This window comes from Rhea pennata, chromosome 13 (genome assembly GCF_028389875.1).
Source record: "Rhea pennata isolate bPtePen1 chromosome 13, bPtePen1.pri, whole genome shotgun sequence".
NCBI lineage: Eukaryota > Metazoa > Chordata > Aves > Rheiformes > Rheidae > Rhea > Rhea pennata.
In genome coordinates, this window is record NC_084675.1 from 15,062,785 (window position 1) to 15,088,478 (window position 25,694).

The 25,694-nt window shown below is 37.1% G+C and overlaps 1 protein-coding gene across 8 annotated transcripts in view; it reads left to right on the forward strand.

The window, feature by feature from the left end:
- CDH11 (cadherin 11) overlaps positions 1-25,113 on the forward strand; it is a 317,396-nt gene extending 292,283 nt beyond the window's left edge. For 7 of the 8 annotated variants that reach the window (XM_062586727.1, XM_062586733.1, XM_062586729.1 and 4 more), the window contains 11 exons: positions 4,462-4,857; positions 6,049-6,343; positions 6,899-7,018; positions 7,200-7,367; positions 9,817-10,004; positions 11,409-11,662; positions 12,672-12,808; positions 13,019-13,140; positions 13,956-14,073; positions 20,970-21,221; positions 22,251-25,113. In XM_062586727.1, coding sequence (XP_062442711.1) covers positions 4,630-4,857; positions 6,049-6,343; positions 6,899-7,018; positions 7,200-7,367; positions 9,817-10,004; positions 11,409-11,662; positions 12,672-12,808; positions 13,019-13,140; positions 13,956-14,073; positions 20,970-21,221; positions 22,251-22,747 — 2,379 coding nt within the window. In that variant the 5' untranslated portion in view covers positions 4,462-4,629 and the 3' untranslated portion in view covers positions 22,748-25,113. Of the gene's footprint in view, positions 1-4,461; positions 4,858-6,048; positions 6,344-6,898; positions 7,019-7,199; positions 7,368-9,816; positions 10,005-11,408; positions 11,663-12,671; positions 12,809-13,018; positions 13,141-13,955; positions 14,074-17,233; positions 17,357-20,969; positions 21,222-22,250 lie in introns of those variants that run through there. The other variant, XM_062586734.1, reaches the window with a different exon arrangement.
- Positions 25,114-25,694: the final 581 nt, after the last annotated feature.

Genomic DNA, 25,694 nt, shown 5'->3' on the forward strand with positions numbered 1-25,694 from the left:
AATAAATTAATGGCATTCTTCCTTTTGGGAAAAAGTCCATCTTAGTTCAAACCTTGGTATCCACTAAGTTTAAGGATGTGGGGGATTGAAGGATTAGATTTTCATAGATTTCTAAGGAAAATTTAGAATTTCAAAGTTACAGGCTGTGCAATTCTAAACAACAATGAAAAAATCTGATGTTGCATTTTGGGCAAATGCCCACCTGAGATTCAGTTTACTATAGTTTAGGAATATAATCTACATGCAGAATTGTTTGAATGTTAAAGCTGTCCCTCAGATTTTGACTGTAAAAAAAGTCACAGCAAATGATTCTAACTGTTCGATATATGTATAATGTTTTCTGAATAAACAGCATCTGAAAAATACTGCTCCACACTGAGAATGTATGGACACCAAGCAGCGCTCCAATCAGCTGTTGCAATTGCAGTTCTCGTATCTTTATAGTACACTTAGAGGACGATGAGGTATTTTTCCCTCAGTGATGTCCGTGGGAGAAAAGGAATTGCTTTATAGATTGTTTAGCTGTTTTTCCATACAGGCCGTTTGAAGAAATAAGAAACCATTAGCTTTCAGCAGCTGAATTACACTTAAACGTTTGAAAGGCTTTGAGTAGATTGTCTTGGAAACAAGATTTCTTCCTTGTTAATGATGCCACTTTGGTTTGCAATGCAGTTTATTTTAATTATACCTTAAGAGCGCCTCGTGCACCTTGCCTTTTAGGAAGGAAGTAGTTCATAAAATCAGACTGTAGCTGTTCTAAATTAGTCATTTCATAGACTTCGGTGGAGCTCTGTTGATTTATTCTACCTAAAGATTTAACAAGGAGCTATATTAACTTTTCTTCGTAACGTAGGAGTCGTAGGGCTTGCTGCTGTGGCAGCTCTGCGAAGCTCTGAGCAGCGCGTGCGGGCGACGGGAAGGGAGCAGCCGGCAGCGGCGCGCGGGGGTCAGGCACGGCACACCTCGCCCGGCTCCCGCTCCGGCGGTAATCACAGCGCGGCGCCTCGCTTCCCGAGGAGCCGCCTTGCCGTTGCTGGCGTGGAGGCCTCTCACTCTGTAACCCCCAGCAGAAGCAAGAACCGCCAACAGCTCCAGAGACTTCTGCCCCAGCAGGGCTCGCGGGGCGAGACGCGGTCGTTCTCGTTGTCCCGGAGACGTGCAGCCGTATTGCTCCGTCTCTCCCCACGTCTGCACGGAGGAGAGAACAAAAGGGAGCAAGCAACTGCTGCTCTGAATCGCCATTAGTTAATTAAGCGCGGATGTGTGGTTAGTGTTTTGTTTCATACTTGAACAGCTGAAAATAAGCAGCATATATGTCAGCGTGGCTCTTCTATTATGGTTAACCATCTTTATAAGGTGTTTACTGACTTACATAACAGTATTGCAAAATTTGGGGATAATGGCTGTATTTGTTTACTTGCTTTCATTGTTGAGACCATAATCCTGTATTAATTAGCTGAAGAATAATTTAATTTTTAAACATGTTTAGAATCTATTAAGGCAAGCAGGTTACTTGTTAGCCACTTCCAGGAACCATTTCCAGGTTTAAAAATATACTGCTATCTAGGTGCGGCAGCCCTCCTGTTTCATTTGGATTTGGAGCACGTAGGCCCTGGGAGCCCAGGCACTGACTGCTGCACATGTACCACGCGGGATGCTCGCAGCAAACGTACTTGTCCGGCACAGTTGGCGATACTGTGCCGGACCTTGGAGGCTGCTCAGCTGAAAGGACGCTCCATGGCAAGCCACTCGCGAAACAATAGCCTTGATTAACTGAATGCAGTTATGAAGAGGGCTGAAGTGGCTGTAATACGTCGAATTTGGTAACAGCAGTAAGTGTCTGTAGACAGAGCACCCAGGAGAGGCAGCCTCGGAGCCTCCTTGCCGTGGGGTTAAATTTGCGCCTGTCACCGGGGGGAGACCCGGAGGTGTGCGCTGAACAGGACGGAGCAGTGCGTTTTACACCTGCGGGGCGGAGCGGAGGACTTCGTGGGTTATGTTTGAAAAGACTTTTCTGAACTTTGAGAGAGGTTTAATAAACAGTTACTGAAATGATAGGGATGCTTAGTCAGTAAATACTGCATAGTAGGTGCTTCAATTCAGGTTTTTCTATGCATAATTAGAAAAAAAAGCCATGTCAATTATTTCCTCTTCAAATTAACTATTATCACAGAAAAAGCCACTATAATAACACATGTTGAAGGCTTCTTCTATTTAAGCCACTTCTAAACCAGGATAAATATTAGTTTGCAGCTCCTGTAAGTCCTACTTTATTTTTACCCCTCAACAAAACGGAGGCAAGAAATACGATCAGAAAATGCAGGCCTAATGCTCCACAGTTCACACGCACATTTTATGTCTGAATAACTGAATTTAAAATCATTTTTCTGACCAAAGTAGTCGAGATTTTTTTCATTGTTTTCTTTTTCATATCTGCCATACTGTTACGAGTCATCTGTAATGTGACATGTAACAATAGTGAAAAATTAAATGTTTAATTCATTAGTCACTGTGATGTGGTAGTTGAAGTGATTTCTGTTTTACAATTAAAACAAAAAAGCAGCCTTTTTGGAGCTGAAGAACACAAATGTTTCCTTTCGTATTTAGAAACGCACCCATTTCTTGATGTTGGAGGTGTGTTTTTATGTAACTGTGCAATAGGGATGGTGGGAGAGAACATGCCTGCCCCCGGCTTGAGAATCATGGAATCATAGAATCAGTAAGGTTGGAAGGGACCTCTGGAGATCATCTAGTCCAACCTCCCCGCTCAGCAGGGTCACCCAGAGCATGGTAGACAGGGTTGCATCCAGGCGGGCCTTGAAGATCTCCAGAGAAGGAGACTCCACAACCTCTCTGGGCAACCTGGTCCAGTGCTCCGTCACTCTCACAGGGAAGAAATTCCCCCTCACAGTCAGGCAGAACTTCCTGTGCTTCAATTTCTGCCCATGGCCTCTTGTCCTGTCGCACGGGACAACTGAGAAGAGTTTGTCCCCGTCCCCTTGACACCTTCCCTTCAGGTACTTACACACATTGATAAGATCCCCCCTCAGTCTTCTCTTCCCCAGGCTGAAGACGCCCAGCTCTCGCAGCCGTTCCTCATAGGGCAGGTGCTCCAGCCCTCTGATCATCTTCGTAGCCCTACGCTGGACTCTCTCCAGCAGCTCCACGGAGGTCACTCCCACATGGGTGGGTTCAGTAGTGGTGAGGTGTTTGTCTGTTGCTGGAGCTGTAGGATGTGATGCAGGTTCAAGCTTTTCCCTATATTCGCATTTTCTATGCTACAAATGCTATGTGCAAGACTCTGAATCTCTCATAAATAAATCATTCTCTTTTAATGAAGATGGTAGCATATATTTATACATATGCCTCTAAGGACACAGCCTTGAGTATTTTATTAGTATCTTGCAGAATAACAAAGTGAATTACACTGAGAGCTGAAACAAACATCCCAGGGACCAGTAAAAATTGGCTGTTCTGTAAAGCTTGAAGGAGAATGTATTGGAAACCCCAGGGATATGTCAAAGTGGCCTTTAAGATGGATTGTTAGCTGCTGGAGGTATAGACCTTAGTTCAGTTTTCACTGTATTATGCAGTTTCTGCTTCAAATATTAATTCTGACCTGCTGAGTTTAAAAAAAACTATTAGAAATTAAGAAAATATTATATTTCTGGTAATGTAAATCACAACGACAGCAGGCATAAAATACTGCTGTCAATTGCTACATTATGAGAAGGATCTATATATATATAGATATATATATATATCTATATATATATAGATCCTTCTCATAATACATATATATATATATAGGTTTATGACAATTATAGTCACCAGAAGAAGGGGAGAAGCATTGGCAATCAGTGCTGCTTCCCACCTTTGATGTGTGATCCTTGAAGGGAGACTGAGGCCTTGAAGGGCTATTTCAAGTGCCTGAATCCAAAATTTAGGTCATCAGATCACTGCCCCTGCCTACGTACTTATTTTCGGCATGAAAATCTGTTGGTCATAAAAAGGTCTTTTTCTGGGCATGTGTAGAAATATTTTATTCTTGATAAGCAGGTATCTTGGTATCTGTCTTATATCTAAGCCTATGGCTTAAAGGCTTATATCTAAGGCTTAAATCTAAGCTCCTAAGAGGGCTTAGATATAAATTAGGTATTTCTACAGCTACCTTGCATCTTGGGCTAAATCCATTTGGCAGGATCATGAGAGAATATAATTCTCTATCTTCCAATGTTCAAATGAGTGCCCTAACCATGAAGTAAGGAGATTTTATTTAAGATGGGGGTTACATATAACGAAACACCAAATATATTCATTACTTAATAATTACTACATTTTAATCTTCTTATCTTGGAATATTCCAAGTTAGTACTAGTTTCATTGTTTTTAGTAAAGAAATTATTGCACCTGAAAAACATGAAAGAACTGACATTTTTTCTCAATTTCATTTTCTTTTAGGAATTAAGCTGGGAAGCTGCAGAGCATTAAAGTGATGCATTTCATGTGTGGTGGCATCTTATGTGCAGAACATTTTATCTGAAATTTTTCGGTAGCCCCACATTTTTTGACTTCCAAGGTGGAAGGAGTAGATTCCTGGATACTCCTGTGCCTACAGAATAACCAAAAATGAAGGAGGACAATTGTTTACATGCCGCGCTTATCTGCATGGGCATGCTGTATTACAGCCATGCCATCACTACAGAAAAACTGAACCACGGAAGGCCATCACTTCATGGTCACCACGAAAAGGGGAAAGAAGGACAAGTTCTGCATCGTTCAAAAAGAGGCTGGGTGTGGAATCAGTTCTTTGTTATAGAAGAGTATACAGGACCAGATCCTGTGCTAGTGGGAAGGGTAAGAAAGAAATTATGTTTTTTCATTCATGTGAATATTAATTGTGTTCTGCTTTGTTTTTATGTGAGTTGCTTTTTTCCTTGCCACTACTTTTCTGTTATATTAGCTGCTTATTCAGCAGCCACTTATTATTTACCTAGAATTAATCATGTTGTTGTAGCTTCATTAAGAAGCTAAGCAAAGACTCTTGACGTGAGTGCAAGTTTTTCCATTGACTTCAGTAGTCTTTGAATGAAGATGTACAAGCTGTCATTTAACACTACAGCAGGGACCATTTGAACTAAAATATGTCCTAAGAATAGCTGGTATCATTCTCAGGACTTCTTTTAAAATAGTAACCAAAAATGTAACATCTAACTTCGCAGCTTAATAAAAGAGTTCTGCTCAATAGCTCTCTCTTCATCCTTTCATTTTTAAAGTGTCAGTAATATTAAATATGAGAGCTATGTATACATTGAGACATATGTCTGTGTGCACAGGCATATGTACATACATACTAAGCTAATTCTCTTTTCCTTTACTGTGAATTACCCGTTTATAACTTCCTATTAAATCAGTGGAACTGCACTGGCTTAACACCAGCACAAAAGAGTAGAGAGTTGGGTATTCTGATCTAAAAGATGGTTAGAAATGTGCACTTTGTAACTGTGAATGTATGATCAATAAATCTATAATTTGGCTCAATGTTTCTCTCATTCATCAAACTGAAGTGTGCCCTGGTAATGAAGGTAAGAAAGTTCAGTAGGCATTTGTTGCTTATTTTATAATAAAGAGGTTGTAGTTAAAAACCAGTTCACAATCCAATATTGGCTCATTTGTTGCAGCCTTAATGTAACTTAGTAAAGTCTGATTAGCATGAAGAGCACAAACTGTCCGCAAAAGTGACTCTTCCTTCCATCCTCATTTGAACAAAGTGCCTGTTATAACTATCTCATTGTGTATTTTCTTCCTTAAAGCTTGGGTCTCAGTAGCTCCCTACATGTAGTAGCATGAAGCTCCTCTGGCCAGCTTCTCTGAATGCAAGGAACAGGTACTCACAGTGTCAGCTCCTGCATGAATTAGCTCTTGATTAGAGACAAGATTTTTTGAAAACTATGAAATTATAGTAATTCCAGGAACAACTTTGTCTCATATACACGTACATAAGAAGGATACCATCTTGTTACCTTATGTCTCTTTCTCATTTTGTAGCTTCATTCAGATATCGATTCTGGAGATGGAAACATTAAATACATTCTCTCAGGTGAAGGAGCAGGAATCATTTTTGTTATTGATGACAAATCAGGGAACATCCATGCAACAAAGACACTGGACCGCGAAGAGAGAGCTCAGTACACTCTCACGGCACAAGCCGTAGACAGGAACACAAACAGACCTTTGGAACCGCCCTCTGAATTCATTGTTAAAGTTCAAGATATAAATGACAACCCACCAGAGTTTCTTCATGAAAACTACCATGCCAATGTGCCGGAGAGATCAAATGTAGGTAAGTACTCATAAACAGACTTCAGTGCCTGGCTGTATAGAGGAAGTTACTTTAGCAATATATCTTGGCCTGATTTAATTATTATTATTTAGAATTTTGGGAGGTAGAATTTTGGGAGGTAGAACTTACTTCATCCTCAGACAAAACAACTCAGTCAGTTTATCTAATTCAGTCATCAAATCAAACCCTGCTGCAGCTACTGACTTTCATGGTCAAAGTGGAAAGAAAACTCTCTTGCTTGGTTGTCTAATGTCAAAAGCAATGTATGCTTAAACTACTAGGGAAGAAAGACATAATAGAACTTTGTGACTGTTGACTTTTATGTCTTCACTGTTTAGAACATTAATCTATGTCACTGTTGGTGACACATATTTATGGATCTTATGAGTCTATTTCCTTGTATATAAATTGTTAAGTAATTTTTTTAATTTATCGAATCTGGAAATAAATAGTTAAAAAACAGTTGTGCCGTACAACTGAAAGTATCTCTTCATGGTTCTCTCAGATATGTTTGCTTCTGAGTATATTCCTTCTGCCTTTGCTTTTTGTGTTTAGGTACATCAGTTATTCAGGTAACAGCTTCAGATGCTGATGATCCTACCTATGGGAACAGCGCCAAGTTGGTTTACAGTATTCTTGAAGGTCAGCCGTACTTCTCGGTGGAAGCTCAAACAGGTAATACTGAGCAATTTATTTGAGTAGGACTTCATAACTGGCATACATTAAGATGATGAATTAAATAATTTGGCATTATAATCTACTGACGTGTTTGAACAAAGCTTCCTGACGCTAGGTAAGTTATCATGATGTGAACGTGGGAACACTTGCATGTGTCATATTTTCTCTGTATTTATAGGCATTATAAGAACTGCCCTTCCGAATATGGACAGAGAAGCCAAGGAAGAATATCATGTTGTGATACAGGCAAAAGATATGGGAGGACACATGGGAGGCCTCTCAGGGACAACCAAAGTGACAATTACACTTACAGATGTCAATGACAATCCGCCAAAGTTCCCACAGAGTAAGTAACAAAGTCCTTACTAAATCACATTTACCATTGATGCCTGTATTTGTAGACTACCTGACATATTCAGAACTTCAAAAAAAAAGTAACTAATGGATTACCACAGCACATGTGAACAAATAAATATTATTTACCTCATTTTACTAATAGCGTACTGAGCTTTAATATTTGGATTGTTTGCTCTGTGTTGCAATGTAAGTCATTTCTTTTTAAAGTCAAGATTAGATTAAGATTAGATTAGAAGTTTTCCTAACCTTACAATTCATTTTTGAAACTGCTGGACCACGTTATATTAGAAATATATCTGTGATGTGACTAGGGAGACATAATCTGGGCTTTTCTATTAATGGAGAAGCCTCATTTCTTGAGATAGTTAAAGCAATTATGGCAAAAATACCCCCAAATTTGCCTTCACTGCAGCAGTTCCGGACTAAGACAGCTTATTTCATTTCCCATTTCATAATTATATGGGGGATGTAAAAGACTGTTTAAGAAAGCAAACTCTGTTTACTACTCTACTCAGACCACAAGAACAGTGAGAAATCTTTACGAGGAAACAGAGGGGATTGAAAGAAATTCTTTCATGTCTCATATATGAACAGATTCTTCTATGGCTGGAGAGATACAATTTGCATCAGAGAGCTCTCCTGCAAGATGTAGTCTTTGAAAGAAGTCTCCAAGTGGCCTAACTGTAAACCTTTCAGTGCTCCCAGTTCGTAGCTATTTGCAAGAATAGAGTTTCAATAGTCATTTTCAATGAGCAAATCCACTTTGTTTATTGATGAGTGCGGACAAAGGAAAGGTGATCTACTTCATATTCTTACAGCAGTATTTCTCGGGCTACAAGTGCCTTGCTTTTCTTGGCCCTTAGTGAAAGAGCATTGCACAGTCTATTAACAGCTCCTGATTATGCTCTTTCAGGTCTTTGACAGACCTTCAAGTGAATGCACATCATTTTTTGTTTCACACAGCTTTTCAGTTTAAGTGTTGATGCTTCTGAGCTGACATTAGCAGGTTTAGTCTTTACAGCTGCCTTGGAAGTGCATTTTGTACTCATCTCTGCCTGGAGGATTCTTTGGGAGGCAGGGTATGCACACCCACCCCCTCCACCCCACTCTTTTCTTCTCTGAGTAGTTGGAGAACAGTGATACATCCTGGATTTGAACATCTCTCTAAGAATTCCTCTGCTTAATGATTCATCCCCAGGTTAAAACCTTAATTTGGAATGCTCTTCAATTCAAAGCTAGAATTTGGCCTGTTTATAGTAACATCCACATGATTTTCCCTTTTTTTTCTTTTTTCTTCTTTTTTTTTTTTTTCTTTTTTCTTCTTTCTTTTTAATAACTAGCTAAAATCCGTAATGAGTTATGTGCTTAAATTTTGGTTTCTTTGTGATTGGAGTTAATGGTCTATTTCCATGACATGTGCCAATTGTTTTCATGGGTAATGAGCCAGGTCCCTGCCTAGTTTAAGTCTCCTGATGTTCCTAGAGTGCTAGTGGTTGCAACAAAGAGAAGTTATGGAGGGGAGGATAAATTAGATCATTTTATTTTCTCATGCTGTTTTTTTTACTCATGTAAACATTCATGCTGATTAAATGGTAGAAAATGCTGGTGTAGATTTGTACATTTAGGGTCAGGTTATGCTACTTAAGCTCTAGAGAGAGTCGGGAAGGTTCAGGAAGCAATGTTGCTTAAAGAACAACTGTTGGAGACAGATTTATTTGGGAATATTAGTGCTCTGCTCTGATGTCCCTGAATACACAGGAGAAAAACCTGTATGGCAACACATCTGTGGGAGGATTGGGGCTTATTTTTCAAGTGGCATTTGATATGAGAAAGACACTTTTTGTTTGGCATGGAATCACACCCAAATTGGTATGTATTCTCTTTTGTGCTAAATTTTAATATTCACTCCTAGTACAAGTTCATATTTCAAGTTAAAGCCATAGAAAGCAGGAGATTTATTCTTTTGGGCAGCACAGCGGTTAGGTCTTATCCAATTCATGTTATATAATTTGTGGCTCCTGACTGAATGGGCAGTTACCCTTCTAGACGCTAAAGAGTTGAAGGTCATACCATGAGTCATGCAAAACAGAATTTTCCTTCAATTTTTATAATAACATATCTGATATGAATTACAACCATCATAATCATTTCTGTATTTTGACAGATCAGTTGGCCTTTTAACTCTTTCCTGAACATGGCAGGTAAAGGTTGTATAAAACATCAGTGAGGTGGGAATTTTATAGGGGTTAGTGCTATGTTTTAAGATTTCCCAGATGACTTACCTCTCAAAGCTCTTTGTTACATAACATTCCTTCAGGGAATTTTGAAAATGTGAAAAATTACTGTATTTATTTGGAACTTAAGAGTTACATGGGTAAATATACAAATGAAGAAGCAGACTGCATATTTAAGGTAAATGCATTTTTTTCTTTTGCCAGGTGTATACCAGATGTCAGTGTCAGAAGCAGCTGTTCCAGGAGAGGAAGTTGGAAGAGTGAAGGCCAAAGATCCAGACATTGGAGAAAATGGCTTAGTAGCTTACAGCATCATTGATGGAGATGGAGTGGATATGTTTGAAATTACAACAGATTATGAGACTCAGGAAGGTGTTGTAAAGCTTAAGAAGGTACACAGTACTGTCCTTCAAACTTACAAATGTGTAATATGCTTTGTTTCTGACAGAGTATTTAGTAGTAATGGATTATCACCTAAACTAAAATAACAATAAATGTTATTTCACTGAATTTGTTTATAAAGCTGTGATTAACTCTTAATATTCCATTTCCCCATTAGCTGAAATGGAATGGAAGAAAATAACCAAGAAGAGTTACGTAAAAACTGTACAGTGGATTAATGCAAAAACTAAATGAGTTCATAATAAAAATTCACGGTAAAATACAATGCCATCAGCTTCATTGTTGATGAAGTTTTGCCTAGCGCTGATAAGTAGCAGACATTGACTGTTGCTTTATGTTCAGTCTAAACAGCTTCATGCCCTATAGTTTGAATTCCTCAGTTGTGCGTGATCCACAATATTGTTCTGAAGGAGTCACAGGCTATGCCAAAAGCAGCAAAAATACTGAGCTTATTTCATACACAATCCATCAGTTTGATTTTTTAAAATATTTTAAATAATATAAATTATAAATATTATTTTCTATTTTAATAGTATTATTTTGCCCTTCATATCTTTGTAGCTATTCATTTTTCTTGGGGATGATCAGAAATTAAAAAGAAACAGCTCTGGGCAGCTTAACTTCAGTGTTAGCCTTGCTAGCTCTGGACTAGATGACCTCCACAGGTCACTTCCAACAGAGATTATTCTGCAGTTCAGTTATTATATTTGTTCGATTGGTGGGGGTATAGAGCCTGAATTCAGTCTGTAATGTTAGCCCTGCTTGAATTGTGGTTGGTACCATCTTAGTTATTTAGAGGCATAGTCATTTTGAAGCTACCAGTAGTGCAACCCTGCAGCCATTTCATGTCAGTAATGACGCAGATATGCTGCAAGCTGGATCAGGGTCTCAAAACGATTTGTCTCATGGGGTGTTATTTCACCTGCCCTTTCTAAAGTGCTATGAGCTCTATGGACAGAAAAGACTACAGAAGTGAAAGATGAAGAATGAGCTATCTTCACATTTCCCCTGTTACTTAAATAATAATTGCCTTTGTCCTATCAAATGGTGCAGCCAGCAGTGCAAGCCGTATCCATATCCCTAAAGGAAAGCCTGCCAGCTTGGGATAGACCAAGCGTAACATTTTCTAGTAACTTCTCTTCACCTCTCCTCTGTGCTGCCTGGAAGGCTGCCCTGGGTGACCTTCCTCTGCTGCCGCTGCTGCATACATAGAGTGTAGCTCCTTCCACTCGAGTCTTCGTGTTTTTAAATATATGCATTTCAGTCCAAGCTTGTTGAAAGATATGCTCACATTTGTTTTATGTTATTGAATACTAGGGGACTGTTTACTGCTTTTTACACTCTAGTTTTGCTAACTCTGGTCAACGGATGCACCGTCATCTTGTTTCTCACAGCTCTTAGATTTTGAAACCAAAAAGTCCTACAGTCTGAAGGTAGAGGCAGCCAATGTACATATTGATCCTAAGTTCATCAGCAATGGACCGTTCAAGGACACAGTGACAGTGAAGATAACTGTGGAAGATGCTGATGAGCCACCCATATTTTTAAAACCAAGTTATATTTTTGAAGTACAAGAAAATGCAGCATCTGGTACTGTCGTTGGAAAAGTACATGCCAAAGACCCTGATGCTGCAAACAGTGCTATAAGGTATGCTTCGTTAGTACCGGCTGTTTGTTTTTACGGGTAAACTTCAGCTTTTAGAATTGTTATGCAACTTTATTAAGATAGTGTGATAGACCTGTAATGGTAAAATTCTGAATCCAGCCAGAATATTAATAATGTAACGCTTCAGTATTTGTACATCTTTTTCCAATAGCTATGCTTTCCTCAAAGACCGTGTCACTAAAGAACGCTTAAAGTGTAATATATTATAGCTCTGAACACCTAAAATATACTTAAGGACATCCATCTTTGACTCTATGCTACATTATATTTTCTATAAAATAGCCCATCACAGACAGGATGTTTTTTTCCTAAATACATAGAAATATTTGCAGTAGATTGGAGACAATGCCAACACTTAATTTCTAGTGACAAGCATATACACACACTTTTACTTTCAGCACTTACATTGCATACTCTTCCATTTGTGTGTTTTTGTTTGTCATGTCTTCAGTGTGAATTAAATTATGAAACTCTGTTTGGAGGTTTAGTTAACATTGCAAAGAATTGCAGGGTAAAGATAGAAAACACAGAGGTGCATAAAGTTTGGAAATGTGTAGATAATGAATAATATTTAATAATCTAGTATGATCAATCAATTTTCTGAATAATCTGAAAATTGGAAGATTTAAAAGATCATCATTAATATGAAACACCTGAAAATATAAATATCTCAGTAGATTTTGTTTTATTTTTGTAAGATAAGAATATATAGTAAATTCGTAGGTTTAATTCTGGAGACTTCAAGCAACAATAATTTTCAAAGGCTTATGCTAAGTTTCTGACATAATATTCTTTCTATACCCAAGTGCATTTCTTTTTGTTAAAAAAAAAAAAAAAAAAAAACAACAGATATCTTTCCATTGATATGGCCATCATGTTAAAAGTGTACTGCTTAAAATTATTTAAAACTAGTAATATGGCATAAAACAAATTTGGATGCATGAAACTGCTAAATCTTTTTATCTAATTACTGAATTTCAATCTTCTTTAGATACTCAATTGATCGTCACACTGACCTTGAAAGATATTTTACTATTAATGCAGAAGATGGCAACATCAAGACAGTAAAAGCTTTGGATAGGGAAGAAATTGCATGGCATAATATCTCTATCTTTGCAGTTGAAGTCCGTAAGTACTTTACTGAGGTATTTTACAATCATTGATATAAATTCTGTAGGCTTCTAATTGTCTGAGTTGAATGAGCTGTAATAAATCCTAATAGATAAACTTAAGCCTGATTCTTTTTTTTTACTTTTGTACAGCTAACACAGTTTTTTGTTGAGTTTTGTTTTGAAGGGTTTTCCTGTTTCATTTTTTCTTTTTCACTTATTCCCTTAGACAAACAACATCAGGAAGCCAAAGTTCCAGTGGCAATTAAGGTCATCGATGTCAATGACAACGCTCCAAAATTTGCAGCAGCCTACGAAGCGTTTGTGTGTGAGAACGCTCGAAGCAATCAGGTACGTACGCCTTCGTCCGCTGCATTCCCGGCAGATTAATTTTTTCCCTTGGGGTACCAGCCCAGTTTCTGACAATTGAGTGAGCGTTAGTAACTGAACCTCTATTTCAAAGTTTGGCAAAGACCCCTAGAGCACACAGACAGGCACTTTCCTGGGGATTTGAGGGCGGGGGTGGTTTATTTATTTATTTATTGCTATCAGCAGCTATAGAGTAGTGTTACATGCACTGAACGTGACAGGTGTTGGCTGTGGGTATCTGCCAACCATGACTGGGAACAGCATCCCCAGTTGTGAGCCTGTTGCGGGTGTTGCAGAAGTACTCTGAATGCTATGGTGAGAAACACATTGCAGCGCTTGCAGCTTGGAGCCTGCAGATTTATCCCTGAACAGCCCGTAAGGAATGGGGATGGTATCAGCTAGCATATGGATCTACACATTAACTGCACTTTTGCAGTTAGTGTACTAGTTTGAAGAGGACATTGTGCTAACAACTCCCTCAAAGCTGTTGAGATCTTTTAGCTTAGTAAGTTATTATCAGCACAAATTTGTGTATGAGAATGTGTATGCATCTATAATTCTGCGCTGGTTAAATGTAATAGCAAATAAAGATCAAATAAAGATCACAGTCTTGTATCTGCAGCTTTTTCATAATTGCCTATGTTTGTTTGGGATATTTTGGAGGTTTTTTCTATTTCCTTGGACTTTCAAAATTCTTTATTTTCAAGGGTCTCCTCTGAATGCTGTCTGTATGTCGTGTCTCTGAAGAAGGAACTGTTTAAACTGTTAACTGTTTTTAAACTACTTTTCTTTCACAGCAATTTATTACAATTACTGCTGATGACAAGGATGACTCGGCCAATGGACCAAGATTTATCTTCAGTTTACCACCTGAAATTATTCATAATCCAAATTTTACACTCAGAGACAACAGAGGTTTGTATAAGATTCCTTCTGTATTACTGTTCCAAGAAATGACAAAGGAAAAATAATGGCCAATATAATGTCATGCAACAGCATTTTCATTAACCTTGACAGAGTACCTGTTTTTCAGAGGTGTAGGGGAAGAAGGTAGGAAAAATAGAGCTGATCTACAGGGATGTTTTTGGAATAGTGTAATGCTCGTTAAATCACTTTCATTTTCTTGAATACATATTTCAAATTACATAATAATGCCCTACATGAAAAATCCATTGCCATTATATTTCCCAGGAAGAGGATAAACATTGCCAGAAACATTTGCTAAGTGTATTAGGCAGATTTTTGCGATTTCCACAAAACTACTTGCTATGCTAAAATTAGCTGAGGAATGAGAAAGTGTTAAGTTGCTTGGTTTTTTCCACTTAATGCTGCTTAGTAGTTTTTGTATATTATGGATCATGACAGACATGGACTAGAGTCGTAATGGAATAAAACTGATGCCACACTAACCTTTTGTAGGAAACATGAGTATGGATTTCTGTTGTGAAACTTGCCCAGATTGGAATCCTGATCTCTTTGCCAACCTTCAATTAATGAAACATAGGTAGCCTTGCATTCAGATTGAGTATTTTAAGATGCGAGAAACTTGTAGGCAAAAGGACATAGATGAAAGCCAAAACTTCTAACACAACAGCTTCAGTGAGCATAACTTGCCAAAGGTTGAGGAAGCCAGAGGGAAAAAAACAGAAAAAAGACAGTGCAGTCATCAGAAATATTTATTCTACTTATTTAATGATAATTAATTGATATTTACATTATATGTTGGTGGTTATTCATGTGTTGTTTTCCTATAAAAATGCTTCAACTTCCAAGAAACTGTTTTTAATTAGCAAATTTTAATGTTTGTGAGAAGCTTGACTGTTCCCTGAAATTCAGAACTCATTTGAACTGGTTTAAATCACGAAGCCAAAGGATTTACTACAGATTGCCAGACATACAAAAGGCAACATAGTCAAGATACATGATTTCAGTAAGAATTTTTTTCTCATAAGTGACATGTTGTACCATATCTCTCAACACTTTAAGCGAGGATAATTATCACTAGAGTTCCTAAGCACAATTTCTGTTATTCTTGAAGGACCAAAGTAATATTTTCTAGTGCTCAACACTTGTACCTATATATGCAATTCATAAAAGATCTTGTGGACTGAATATATTTATTCTCTTAAAGGTAGTAAAACACAATTTTTTTGATAAATCAGTGAATGCATTTTTAAAGAGATGTAAATAGAAATGTACGTTTTGCTTAAGACCCTGAGGTCAAGTTTCTCCTTAGAAGGTATTTTATGGACATCATATCAATCTGAAAATGGATTAGATTATGCATAAAAATTATGAGTCTTTCACCCTCAGAGACATAGGTTCCTCCCGCACTTAGGAATGAGCTTAGAAATACCAGCTAAGTCTCTAGTGGAAAATAGTATCACAAGTGTTACTCATCCTTTGGCACCACTTGGCAAAACTGGCAGGGAAGATTCTCATCTGAAATAACAGCGAAAACATAGGTCAGAATCGAGGTGCGCTGAGACAGCTGCCGGCAAATGGTATCATAGTGCCTGACGCCTACTAATTCTATTAATCCTTCAGTTCCATATGCATGAAATTCATTTTTTTAATGAAAATGTTAACCCAGATAATAAGGTTTTATGATGGAAATGATGTCCACTGAATACAGTGACTGGACCTGATAATACTGTGAAAGGTCATTTCAACAAGACGTTGTTTTAAGGATTTAATCTTTCTGTATAATTTTGTGTTTAGGAAATGTGTAATAAAATGTAATATAATGAATGTAATGAAGTCCATCCATTTCCATATTGTCTTTCCATCATTACTGTACAATTTTTATTGCAGTTGTGTTGTCAATTTAACTATTTTCTTTTTGTATGAGTTTTTTTTAATAAGTTATGGTAGCGAGCAAAGGGAAAAGGTTAGAATTCTATGTACTTCTAGACAGAAAACCTTTTCAGAGGAAGTGTTACCATTTGTAAGTCAAATAATTTACATGATCATTTAAAGTTCTCTTTTTCATTTGTAAATCTGAGTAGTCTATGTATGTACCATGCCACTTCTTTTAGATGGAATTGCAAGTTTCAAAGAAAAATGACTTTATTAACTGTGGAGAACAGTTAATGAAAACTCCAGTGTTTGGGTCTATTACGGAACTTTAAAGTGAATATAGTCCTATAATTATCATTTAATAGAGTTTCTTTCTACCAGCTACTGAAAGTAATCACATATTGCAGTAATCCAAAAAAAAAAAGTAATCACATTCTATATCCTATTAATAGCCTACTGTGTTACCAAGTTTTTCAGCTGAGACTATCTTCCATAGAAAACATGAGATAATGGCTTATCACATGCTGTGATAAAACACTGAATTGCTTTTGCACTGTTCACTTACTTACATTATACCACGTAAATAAACAGCACTATATTTGCCCAGCCTCTGTTCAGCTTTACTTCCATTGAAGTCAACTTCAAAAGCGTAGCAGAGGTACATGGCCCTTCATGAAAAAAAAGAAGAAAGACATATTCTTAACAAATGGCTTTCCTGCTTCAAATCCTGCTCCGTCCTAAGCTGTAATGACCTTTGCTTGGATTCAGCGCCTGTGGGGGCTTGGCACAAAGCCAGCGTTGCTGCAAAACCTTGTGTTTGCATGCTGCCCAAGGATGAATGACACCTCACTATCAAAAAGTGAGGCATAATGATGTTTTAAAACACACAAGACATAATTTCTTTAGAAAGCATTAACCTCAAGTCAGAAGACTGACACTAAGTTTGTAAGGCCACAAAAATCTATGACTAAAATCCATTCTTTCAATAGAAACATGTCCTCTGACTCTCAATTTCAATCTGTTTCAAGAGATTTTTGAAACCTATGGTCAGTGAAATGATGGGGTTTTGCCCTGGATTCTCTGCAGCAGTTGCCACTGCCTGGTACTGATCCAAGGCAATCAGCCCCCGCATTTGGTTAGGTTTCTTGTCAAGGCAGCTCTCATGTTCTGACATAGCTGCTGATTTTCACACTGCAGTCAGCGCCTTTATCTGGAAGGCACCTTACAGAATAGCTACGCTAAAACAACCCCAAAAAGCCCAAGCTAGGCTTGCCTTTATGGGGAGGAAAACTTGGGAAACCGTTGAGAAGATCACTAGAAGGAAAGAGGAAAATCAAAGATAAGGAAAATCACCATAAAGCAATGCACTTTTTGAACTTCTAATTATGAAGATTTCCTGGTGAGTATAGGTAATCTGTTCACTTACTTACTTACAACACTTTTGGACATGGTACTCCCCAGACAATAATAGCAGGAAAAATGAAAGCATGTATATTTTTCTGGACGGTGTTGGGATGGATATTTTTGTCCTTCTATCTTTTGTTAACCCACACTGTGTTCTTTAAAAGACTGCCGGTCTAGTAGCTCCCATATGTGTTAAGTAATAGTTGTAAGCTGGTATTGACATTTAACTTCTGTTTCTTGGCTTAAAAAAATGCCATTATGCCTGGATTACACTTATACTCCTGAGACTTGAAAATGATGAAAAAGCAAGGATGAGAATATTAGCTAGGATTATATGTTATCTTTTATCTAGGTTAAAGAGTTCTTTTTTCTTCCTCTCATAGATATTATGTTCCTTCTAAATATAAGAAGTGAACATCAACTGAAAAAAAGGTTAAAAAAAAACCTGACCTTTGGGGGTTGATATGTGTGAGGCCTTTTTAAACTTTAGCTTGGCATGCTTATTGACTTTTACTTTTAAAAAAATATGTTAAACCAGAAATCACCTTAAATTAAACTAAACACATCAGCCATTGCATCAAATTCACCCTTAGTGCAGTATAGTATAATTGACTGCAGTGGAATTGGCCTGACTGTATCATAACAGAATATTTGCCATCCTTTTTTCAACTTCATATTAAGAATGCTATTAAAGCTGCCAAAATTCAGGAAAAATATAATATAATACAAAATATGTGGCCAGAAGACTAAACACACTACTGTGTGATATTGTTCTTGCTCTAAGTTATTATTGGGTAGTGCATGCATATCTTATGCTATATAACTGCTACTATAGTTACAATCTAAACAAATCATACTAAAAATAATTTTTATTTTATCAGATGATATATTTATTTAGTGAAGACGACAAGGCTTAATTGCTTCATTTGTGTCTGATCGGTTTGATTATTAAATTGTAGTGTTTTAGCAAAAGGTAACCAAATCATAGACATAGCTGGCCAATCAGATGTTTGCATGGACTGTAAGCTCTTGATTGCCTATACTGTTAAAATGGGATATGAACTTGGATTTTCTTGGGCCTGGATTTCCTTCCAAATTGCCTGTGCAGTCTCTAGGTAGTTGCATCTTAGCTCTCTATTAATGTTCATATTTTTTTAACCACAAAAATAATCTGTTGTTTCACAACCCTTTTTTTTTAGTAGAGCAGTTCTTTCTTTGTTCTCATGTAGAGGAAATGAATTATTACATGCATTTTAGAGAATCCTATGGAATAGTTTGATTTTATTGATTATATAAGTATTATTGTAAGTATTAGCTGATAGATTTGTAGATGTTAAATGTTACATTTCTATTTATAACAAATGTTACAAGCCCATTAAAGTTGCAAAAGAAGAAGCCTATCATTCAGACACTTATATCACTAAGATATTGTTAAAAATTGTGCCACAAAACCTAGTTGAACAAATGTTGCATGTAAACATTTAGGAGATGATTGAAAAGACTCTGAAAAGAAGCAAACAGCACCTCCAATAGTGACAAATAATCAAATCTTTATCAACTCTCCATCCTTAACAAACATGACTGTTATGTAGAGGAGAAGCTTGCAAGGTGTTTAGCAGCTACATGTTAATTTTATGAAACTTAAGCATCTTACAGTCTATGGCACTGTCATATATAGAGAGAACCAAACTGGGCATCTGTTGAGGTTAGGGTTAGCAGGGGGCAAAGTGCAGGCACGAGGAGATGAATTAATTCCACATGTATTAAGCAGATGGTATCTAGGACAGTCCTAAATAATTTCATTCTTTTCTGGTATGATCTGCAGAATTTTCTAGAGGGGAAGTCCAGATAAACAGGACAGTAGTACAAGCATCCTTATTATCCGATAAATTTATCTGTGTCCACTCAACTTGGAGACAGTTACAGACCTTGTCCCATGTCAGGGGCAATGTCTGCAAGGGTGATTAATATAAGGCAAGAATACTTCTCTCTTGGTATAATTTATTCACAGATTTTCATGGAAATAGCAGTGGTCAGATCATTAAAAGAGGTTTTATGATTCGCATTATTAAATTCTGGAATTTATGCTGACTCTTCAAGAGGAAAATGATTAATCTTCTGCAGTACCCCGAGGCAGCAGTAAAATGGGAACCATTGAAGGTGAATAGCCCTCCTTTTAGCAGATAAAAGAACCATCCCATTCTTTTTTCCTCCTGTTATACGGTGAAAAATAAAGAGCATTGGCAAAACGGAAAAGGTTGAGTGAAGGAAATCCATATCTGAAACTGAATCTTTTTGAAGGTCTGAAAAACATGGATAGAATTGTTTCATTTTACTTACTTCAGGATGTTTACGATTTTATGAACTTTGGTTCAAGCTGAGAACTAAGAAACAAGAAATGCTATAAAGAAATACTGTGTTTCCTTCTGTATTTCTGGAATGGCTGGGAGCAGGAAACTTTGGCGGTCTCATCCCAGTGTTTCGAGTTACACACTTCCCTTTTGAATGCTGTCACCCCAAAGAGTCTGAAGACCTGTCTAAAATGATGCTCTGCACTGATGCTGCAGCTTGGCTTCCAGGCGTAAGATGGAAAGGAACATGGCACTTGTTCAGTGATGTTGTAAATAGTTTTGGAGCAATACTTGACCTTCTCATTGTATCTATATAATTCATAATTCACCTGGACATATAGTGCATATGTGAATTATGGCTTTGGGGAGTTTGGATGAAAACTGCAAAATATAGTGTGTTTAACTGAAATAGGTGAACATCAAGGTTTAAATTTACCAGTACACAGTTATGTTTGTTTTCATTTTGGTGGGAGTTCTATTAATACAGGCTATTGTTGTGCAGAATTCTGCCTTCTGTTTCTGTAGGTCTGACACCTAGAACAATAAATTATTGGGATTTGCTTTTTTCCCCTCCACTGAATACTTTAATTCTAGATAGGGCTTAGAACCAGCACGGGCAGAAATGCCAAGACTTGATCATTCAATTAATTGATGAAGTATCATGAATTTCCTTGAAGGCTAGTGGAGTTCTAGAAACACTACTAATGTCATCTTCTATGGTAATAATTTATAGAGTGGACTTTCTATGATATATATATATATATATACTTTTTACTACTTATAATGAATGCATTCAGTTGGCATAGTTGATAGAGCTAATATTCAGCTGTTTATATGATACCACTTTCAAATCAGTCATAAACATTATGATTTATAAAATAAATGCTTTGTTTACTGTGAGTTGTATTCCCTTATGGTATATAATTAATTGAACTCACATATGAATGGTGTTAAGATACTTTGCAAATGAGACCAATTTATGCAAAAAGATATAACCAAAGAAAGCCATTTTTTGTGTTCCTTGTATTACCCTCATCACCCTAACAAAATTAAAATTGAGTATGGTACTGTATGAATGAAGCACAATACTGTAATTGCCTTTGGCTCATTAAGAAGGCAGTAATCTGTTTATTGTGCATGCCTACAGCATCGGAAAAATCAGTACCATTGTAGCAAAATATAATTTTTCAATATTTCCTAAGAGGATGAGTTTGAGGAAAAAATAATGATTATAATTTATCTCCCTTCTTTAAACAGATAACACAGCAAGCGTTTTTGTTAGACGTGAAGGATTTAGTCGCCAAAAGCAAGATTTATACCTTCTTCCTATTGTAATAAGTGATGGTGGACTCCCACCCATGAGCAGCACCAACACCCTCACCATTCGAGTCTGCGGCTGTGACAGCAATGGTTCCTTGCTCTCCTGTAATGCCGAAGCCTACATCCTCAATGCGGGATTAAGCACTGGAGCTTTAATTGCCATTCTTGCTTGCATTGTGATTTTATTAGGTAAGAAAAGTTCTCTCGTTCTTATTTTTCTACGCTTGTTTGTATTGTAATGTTAATTTTGTCTTTAGTTCTGAGGTGGATACATCAATCCTTATTTCTCAGCTTTTATTTTTATAGGTGACACTAATTTATTTGGCTGAAATGCACTATGTGATAACTGCAATAGGAAACACCAGTGAACTTGCCTGAGTATGGTCAGAGAATGTCCTCTTGTGGCCTAATACCAGTTAATCAGGGACAGTGGTTAAAGGAGGTCATGACACAGTTTTAAGTTTTGTGATCTTCCCTGGATGACAGGTTCCTTATTGAGGTCAGCTAGGATTAATGGCTGCTACCAGCTATTTCCCTCTAACTCCACTTTTGTTGAAGACAAATGAATGGCTCAAAGAGCTGCTTTTAAGAAACTGCTATAAAACATTTCCTGATGATTTGAAAATACTTATATAAAACATTAATTGGCCTATGGGAAGTTATGGTCACTTTTTTAATGTAATTTTAAGTTATTTTAAAGAAATTTGCAGTGAGAAGGAACAAATCAACAAAAGCACGTGTTTTGAGGTCTTGCATTAGAGAAATGCAATTTTCATGCAAATGTCTGTTTTTATGAACATGGAATTAGGGTTTAGGTTTGGGCATCCAGTGGAGAGTAAAGATTCATCTGTGTTTCACTGCAGCTATGCAATATGATTGGACTCTTATCAAAGGCAGTGCCACAAAGCTCATGCAGCATTGAGGGCCCACAAATGCAGTTCCTGAATTGAAGTCTTGCAGTAATGAGCTCTTAGCTTGAGCAATGTATTCAGTCCAAATGTAAGCCCTCGAATCTGTATGTTGACATCTATATTCCAATGTCATGCTTTTAGCTAGTTAAATATGCTAAAAATGCAGACGTCAATAAAAATACAAGAAGAACTGTAGTGCAGAACCTGAGCATCCAATGTTAGGAAGTTGTTAGGTCCCAGCCCTAATGAATTCATAAAACAGATACTGCTTTAGAGTGTGGTCTAACTTGCTTTATTTTTTCTGCAGTCATTGTCGTGTTGTTTGTAACACTGAAAAGGCAGAAAAAAGAACCCCTGATCGTGTTTGAAGAAGAAGATGTCAGAGAGAATATCATTACTTATGATGATGAAGGTGGAGGAGAGGAAGATACCGAAGCTTTTGACATAGCTACTTTGCAGAACCCTGATGGCATCAATGGATTTATTCCTCGTAAAGACATAAAGCCTGAGTATCAGTATATGCCAAGACCAGGGCTTCGGCCAGCTCCCAATAGCGTTGATGTTGATGATTTCATCAACACAAGAATACAGGAGGCCGACAACGACCCAACTGCTCCTCCCTATGACTCTATTCAGATCTACGGCTATGAAGGCAGAGGCTCAGTGGCTGGTTCACTTAGCTCCTTAGAGTCAGCAACAACAGATTCTGATTTGGACTACGACTATCTACAAAATTGGGGACCTCGATTTAAGAAACTTGCAGACTTGTATGGCTCCAAAGACACTTTCGATGATGATTCTTAACAATAAAGTTTCAGATTTGGCCTTAAGAACTGTGTCTGATGTTCTGAAGAATCCAGAAGAAATGTAAGCAGGTATTTTTTTAAAAATCAAGAGAAGTCTCATTTAAAGTTTGACAGAGAGGATTCCATTGATAAAGAAGGATATAAAAGTGGTAAATACTGTGAAGTACCTTTTCCTACAAAAGGCAAATGCAGAAGTTGGCTATCAACTTCATGAGAGGAAAAACCCACTTATGAAATACAAAATATTTAAATGAAGGAAAATGCTAAAAGTGAACCTACAAATAAAGGAAATCTTTTATGTATTATGAACATCTAAATCTTTTATGTCAAAGAAGCTTCCACAAATTAGAAAAGATAACAGTTCTGAGCTGTAATTTCGCCTTAAACTATGGACACTCTATATGGTAGTGCATTTTTAAACTTGAAATATATAATATTCAGCCAGCTTAAACCCATATGATGTATGTACAGTACAATGTACAATTATTATGTCTCTTGAGCATCAACCTTGTTACTGCTGATTCTTGTAAATCTTTTTGCTTATACTTTCATCTTGAACTAATACGTGCCAGATATAAAAAATCTGTCTTGTTGCAGTGGGAGGCGCCCTATTTCTATGTCATTTTTAATGTATCTATTTGTACAATTTTAAAATTCTTATTTTAGTATACATACAAATATCAGTATTCTGACATGTAAGAAATGTTACAGCATCACACTTATATTTTATGAACATTGTACTGTTGCTTTAATATGTGCTTCAATATAAGAAGCAGACTTTGAAATAAACTGATTCTTTTTTAATTCTTGTTCTGGTTATTAAGCATATAAGGAAAAACATAGTGTTTCTAATGTCCCATTTATAGTTCTGACTAATTTACTACAGTTGTGACCTTTTAATAGCCTTATTTATTATGTGTTTGTAGTTGGTTTGTTGCCTTGTTAAGTGATTATTTAAAAATCAAGTACATTTTACAAATGTTTTTTAGATTAAAAAAAAAATGTAATGTCTGGTGAACATTTTGTACCCTCTCTATCTACAGCTTGTGGCTGCTCCCAGAACACAGTAATAGTCTTCATATAATAATATTGTGTTCTGGATTAAATTAAGTGTAATTCTTTTAAATATTTCCCATGTAATATGCATTTATCTTATATCTTAGGAATTCCAGAGACTTCAGTAATGACTTTATGAATGGACAGGAGTACACTGTACTTACTTACAATTTACTCCAGGCTTTTGAATTTCAGTATCTGTGCTAAGCTTCTGCAGGTTTTAAAGACTTAAATCTGACCCAATTTAGCTCTAAGTTCCCTAAAGGCTGTTCTACCTGACAATTACTTTACCTGAGTATTAATTAAGATTCTGGCACTTACATTTTTTCTTTTTCTTTTTCATTCTTTTTTTTTCTTTTTTCATTTACTACAGTAGAATAGCATCGTCTACTGCTAGGAAGACATTTTAATTTGTAATGACAGAAATACAGAGTGCTTTCAGAATTGTTCTTTGTAATGTATGTTTTTAATCGAAAAAATGATCTGTAACTTTTTTATATTAGTTCAGAATGAGCAAGGGATTGGAATAGGTTCCACACATCAACATTTTCAGCATCTGTGTACAGCTGTAGTTCTGCTAAATTTAATATAGTTTGCTGTTTAGGGTCAGAGATCAGCAGCTGCAATATGGGAAGAGGCAATAAATAGAAATGATATACATTTTTCTACCATTCATTTTACGGATGCTGTCCTTCGTTTGCAGTCAGGTACCAAACTGCTTGATCTGAAAGGAAATCTGATTTGTTGATGTATTGCTTTTCTGAAGACCCCCATATATGTAGTTAGATTAAAATTTAACTCATTAAAATTAGGAATGATGTTTCAGCTTTATATTCGTAACATATTACTTGTCCCATTATATTCCTATGTTTTTATAATGCAGAGTTTGCTAAATCAGCAGATTTGCTCTACAATGTTTATTGTAATATTTCACTTTATTATAACTGTATGCATTCTATATAATTCTATAGTTTATTACTTAATTCAGTTCAAATTTCTTTGGTTGATGATTTTTCTCTGTTTATAATCCAAAGAATTTTTTGCTAGATTTGCACATTTCTCCATCATAAATTTAAATAAATATAAAAAATGAGTATCAATTTACAAATTAACAAATGGAAATAAAGTTAAAAAAGAAAAAAACATTTGTAGGACTCCATCCTCGTTGATGCTATCTGGTTTTATTTCACTATGGAGCAAGTTTTAGAATTAACAATTGCTTTTTCTACATTTTTATGTTTAGTTTTTAAGAAGGACATTGTCAACTACATTTTTTTTAATAGTTTTAAATGCTTTGAGTTTTAGTCTCTATTGTTTGTAGCACTCTCGTAGATACTTGGAAATAAATTTTCTTTCCCTGCTGGTTTTGTCCTTTTTCATTTGATTATTTATTTCCCCCTGTTCAGTGCATATGAAATTATCATAGCTCTTCATTAAGTCAGGCTTGCTAATCTCGGCCACCACTACCTCTGAAACACTGGGAATTGTATTCACTGCAGATCCTCTGCAGCACCCAGATGAACGGTATGTTTTGGCACAGCAACAGGACGTTTGTTTGCGTTAAGCTTCACAGCAGCGGTCACTGGAGACTCAGGCTTACAAGCTGAGAGCGTAAAAAATAAAAAAAATCCACCCAGGGCAGGAGGACCGGGTTCGCCCCAAGCCGAATTGGCGCAGACGCGGGGTCCCCCGAGGCTGCGGGGCTCCCGAGGCCGCGGGGCCCCCGAGGCCGCGGGGCCTGCGGCGTGGCGGCCTGCGGGGCGGCTCTGGGACGGTCCCGCTCCCCTCCCGGCCGAGCGCGGAGGAGGCCTCCGAGCCTCACGCCCACAGACGTCTGCAGAAGGGTCCGTTACCGCTTCGGCGGGTTCGGTGGCAGACCCCCCCCTTCA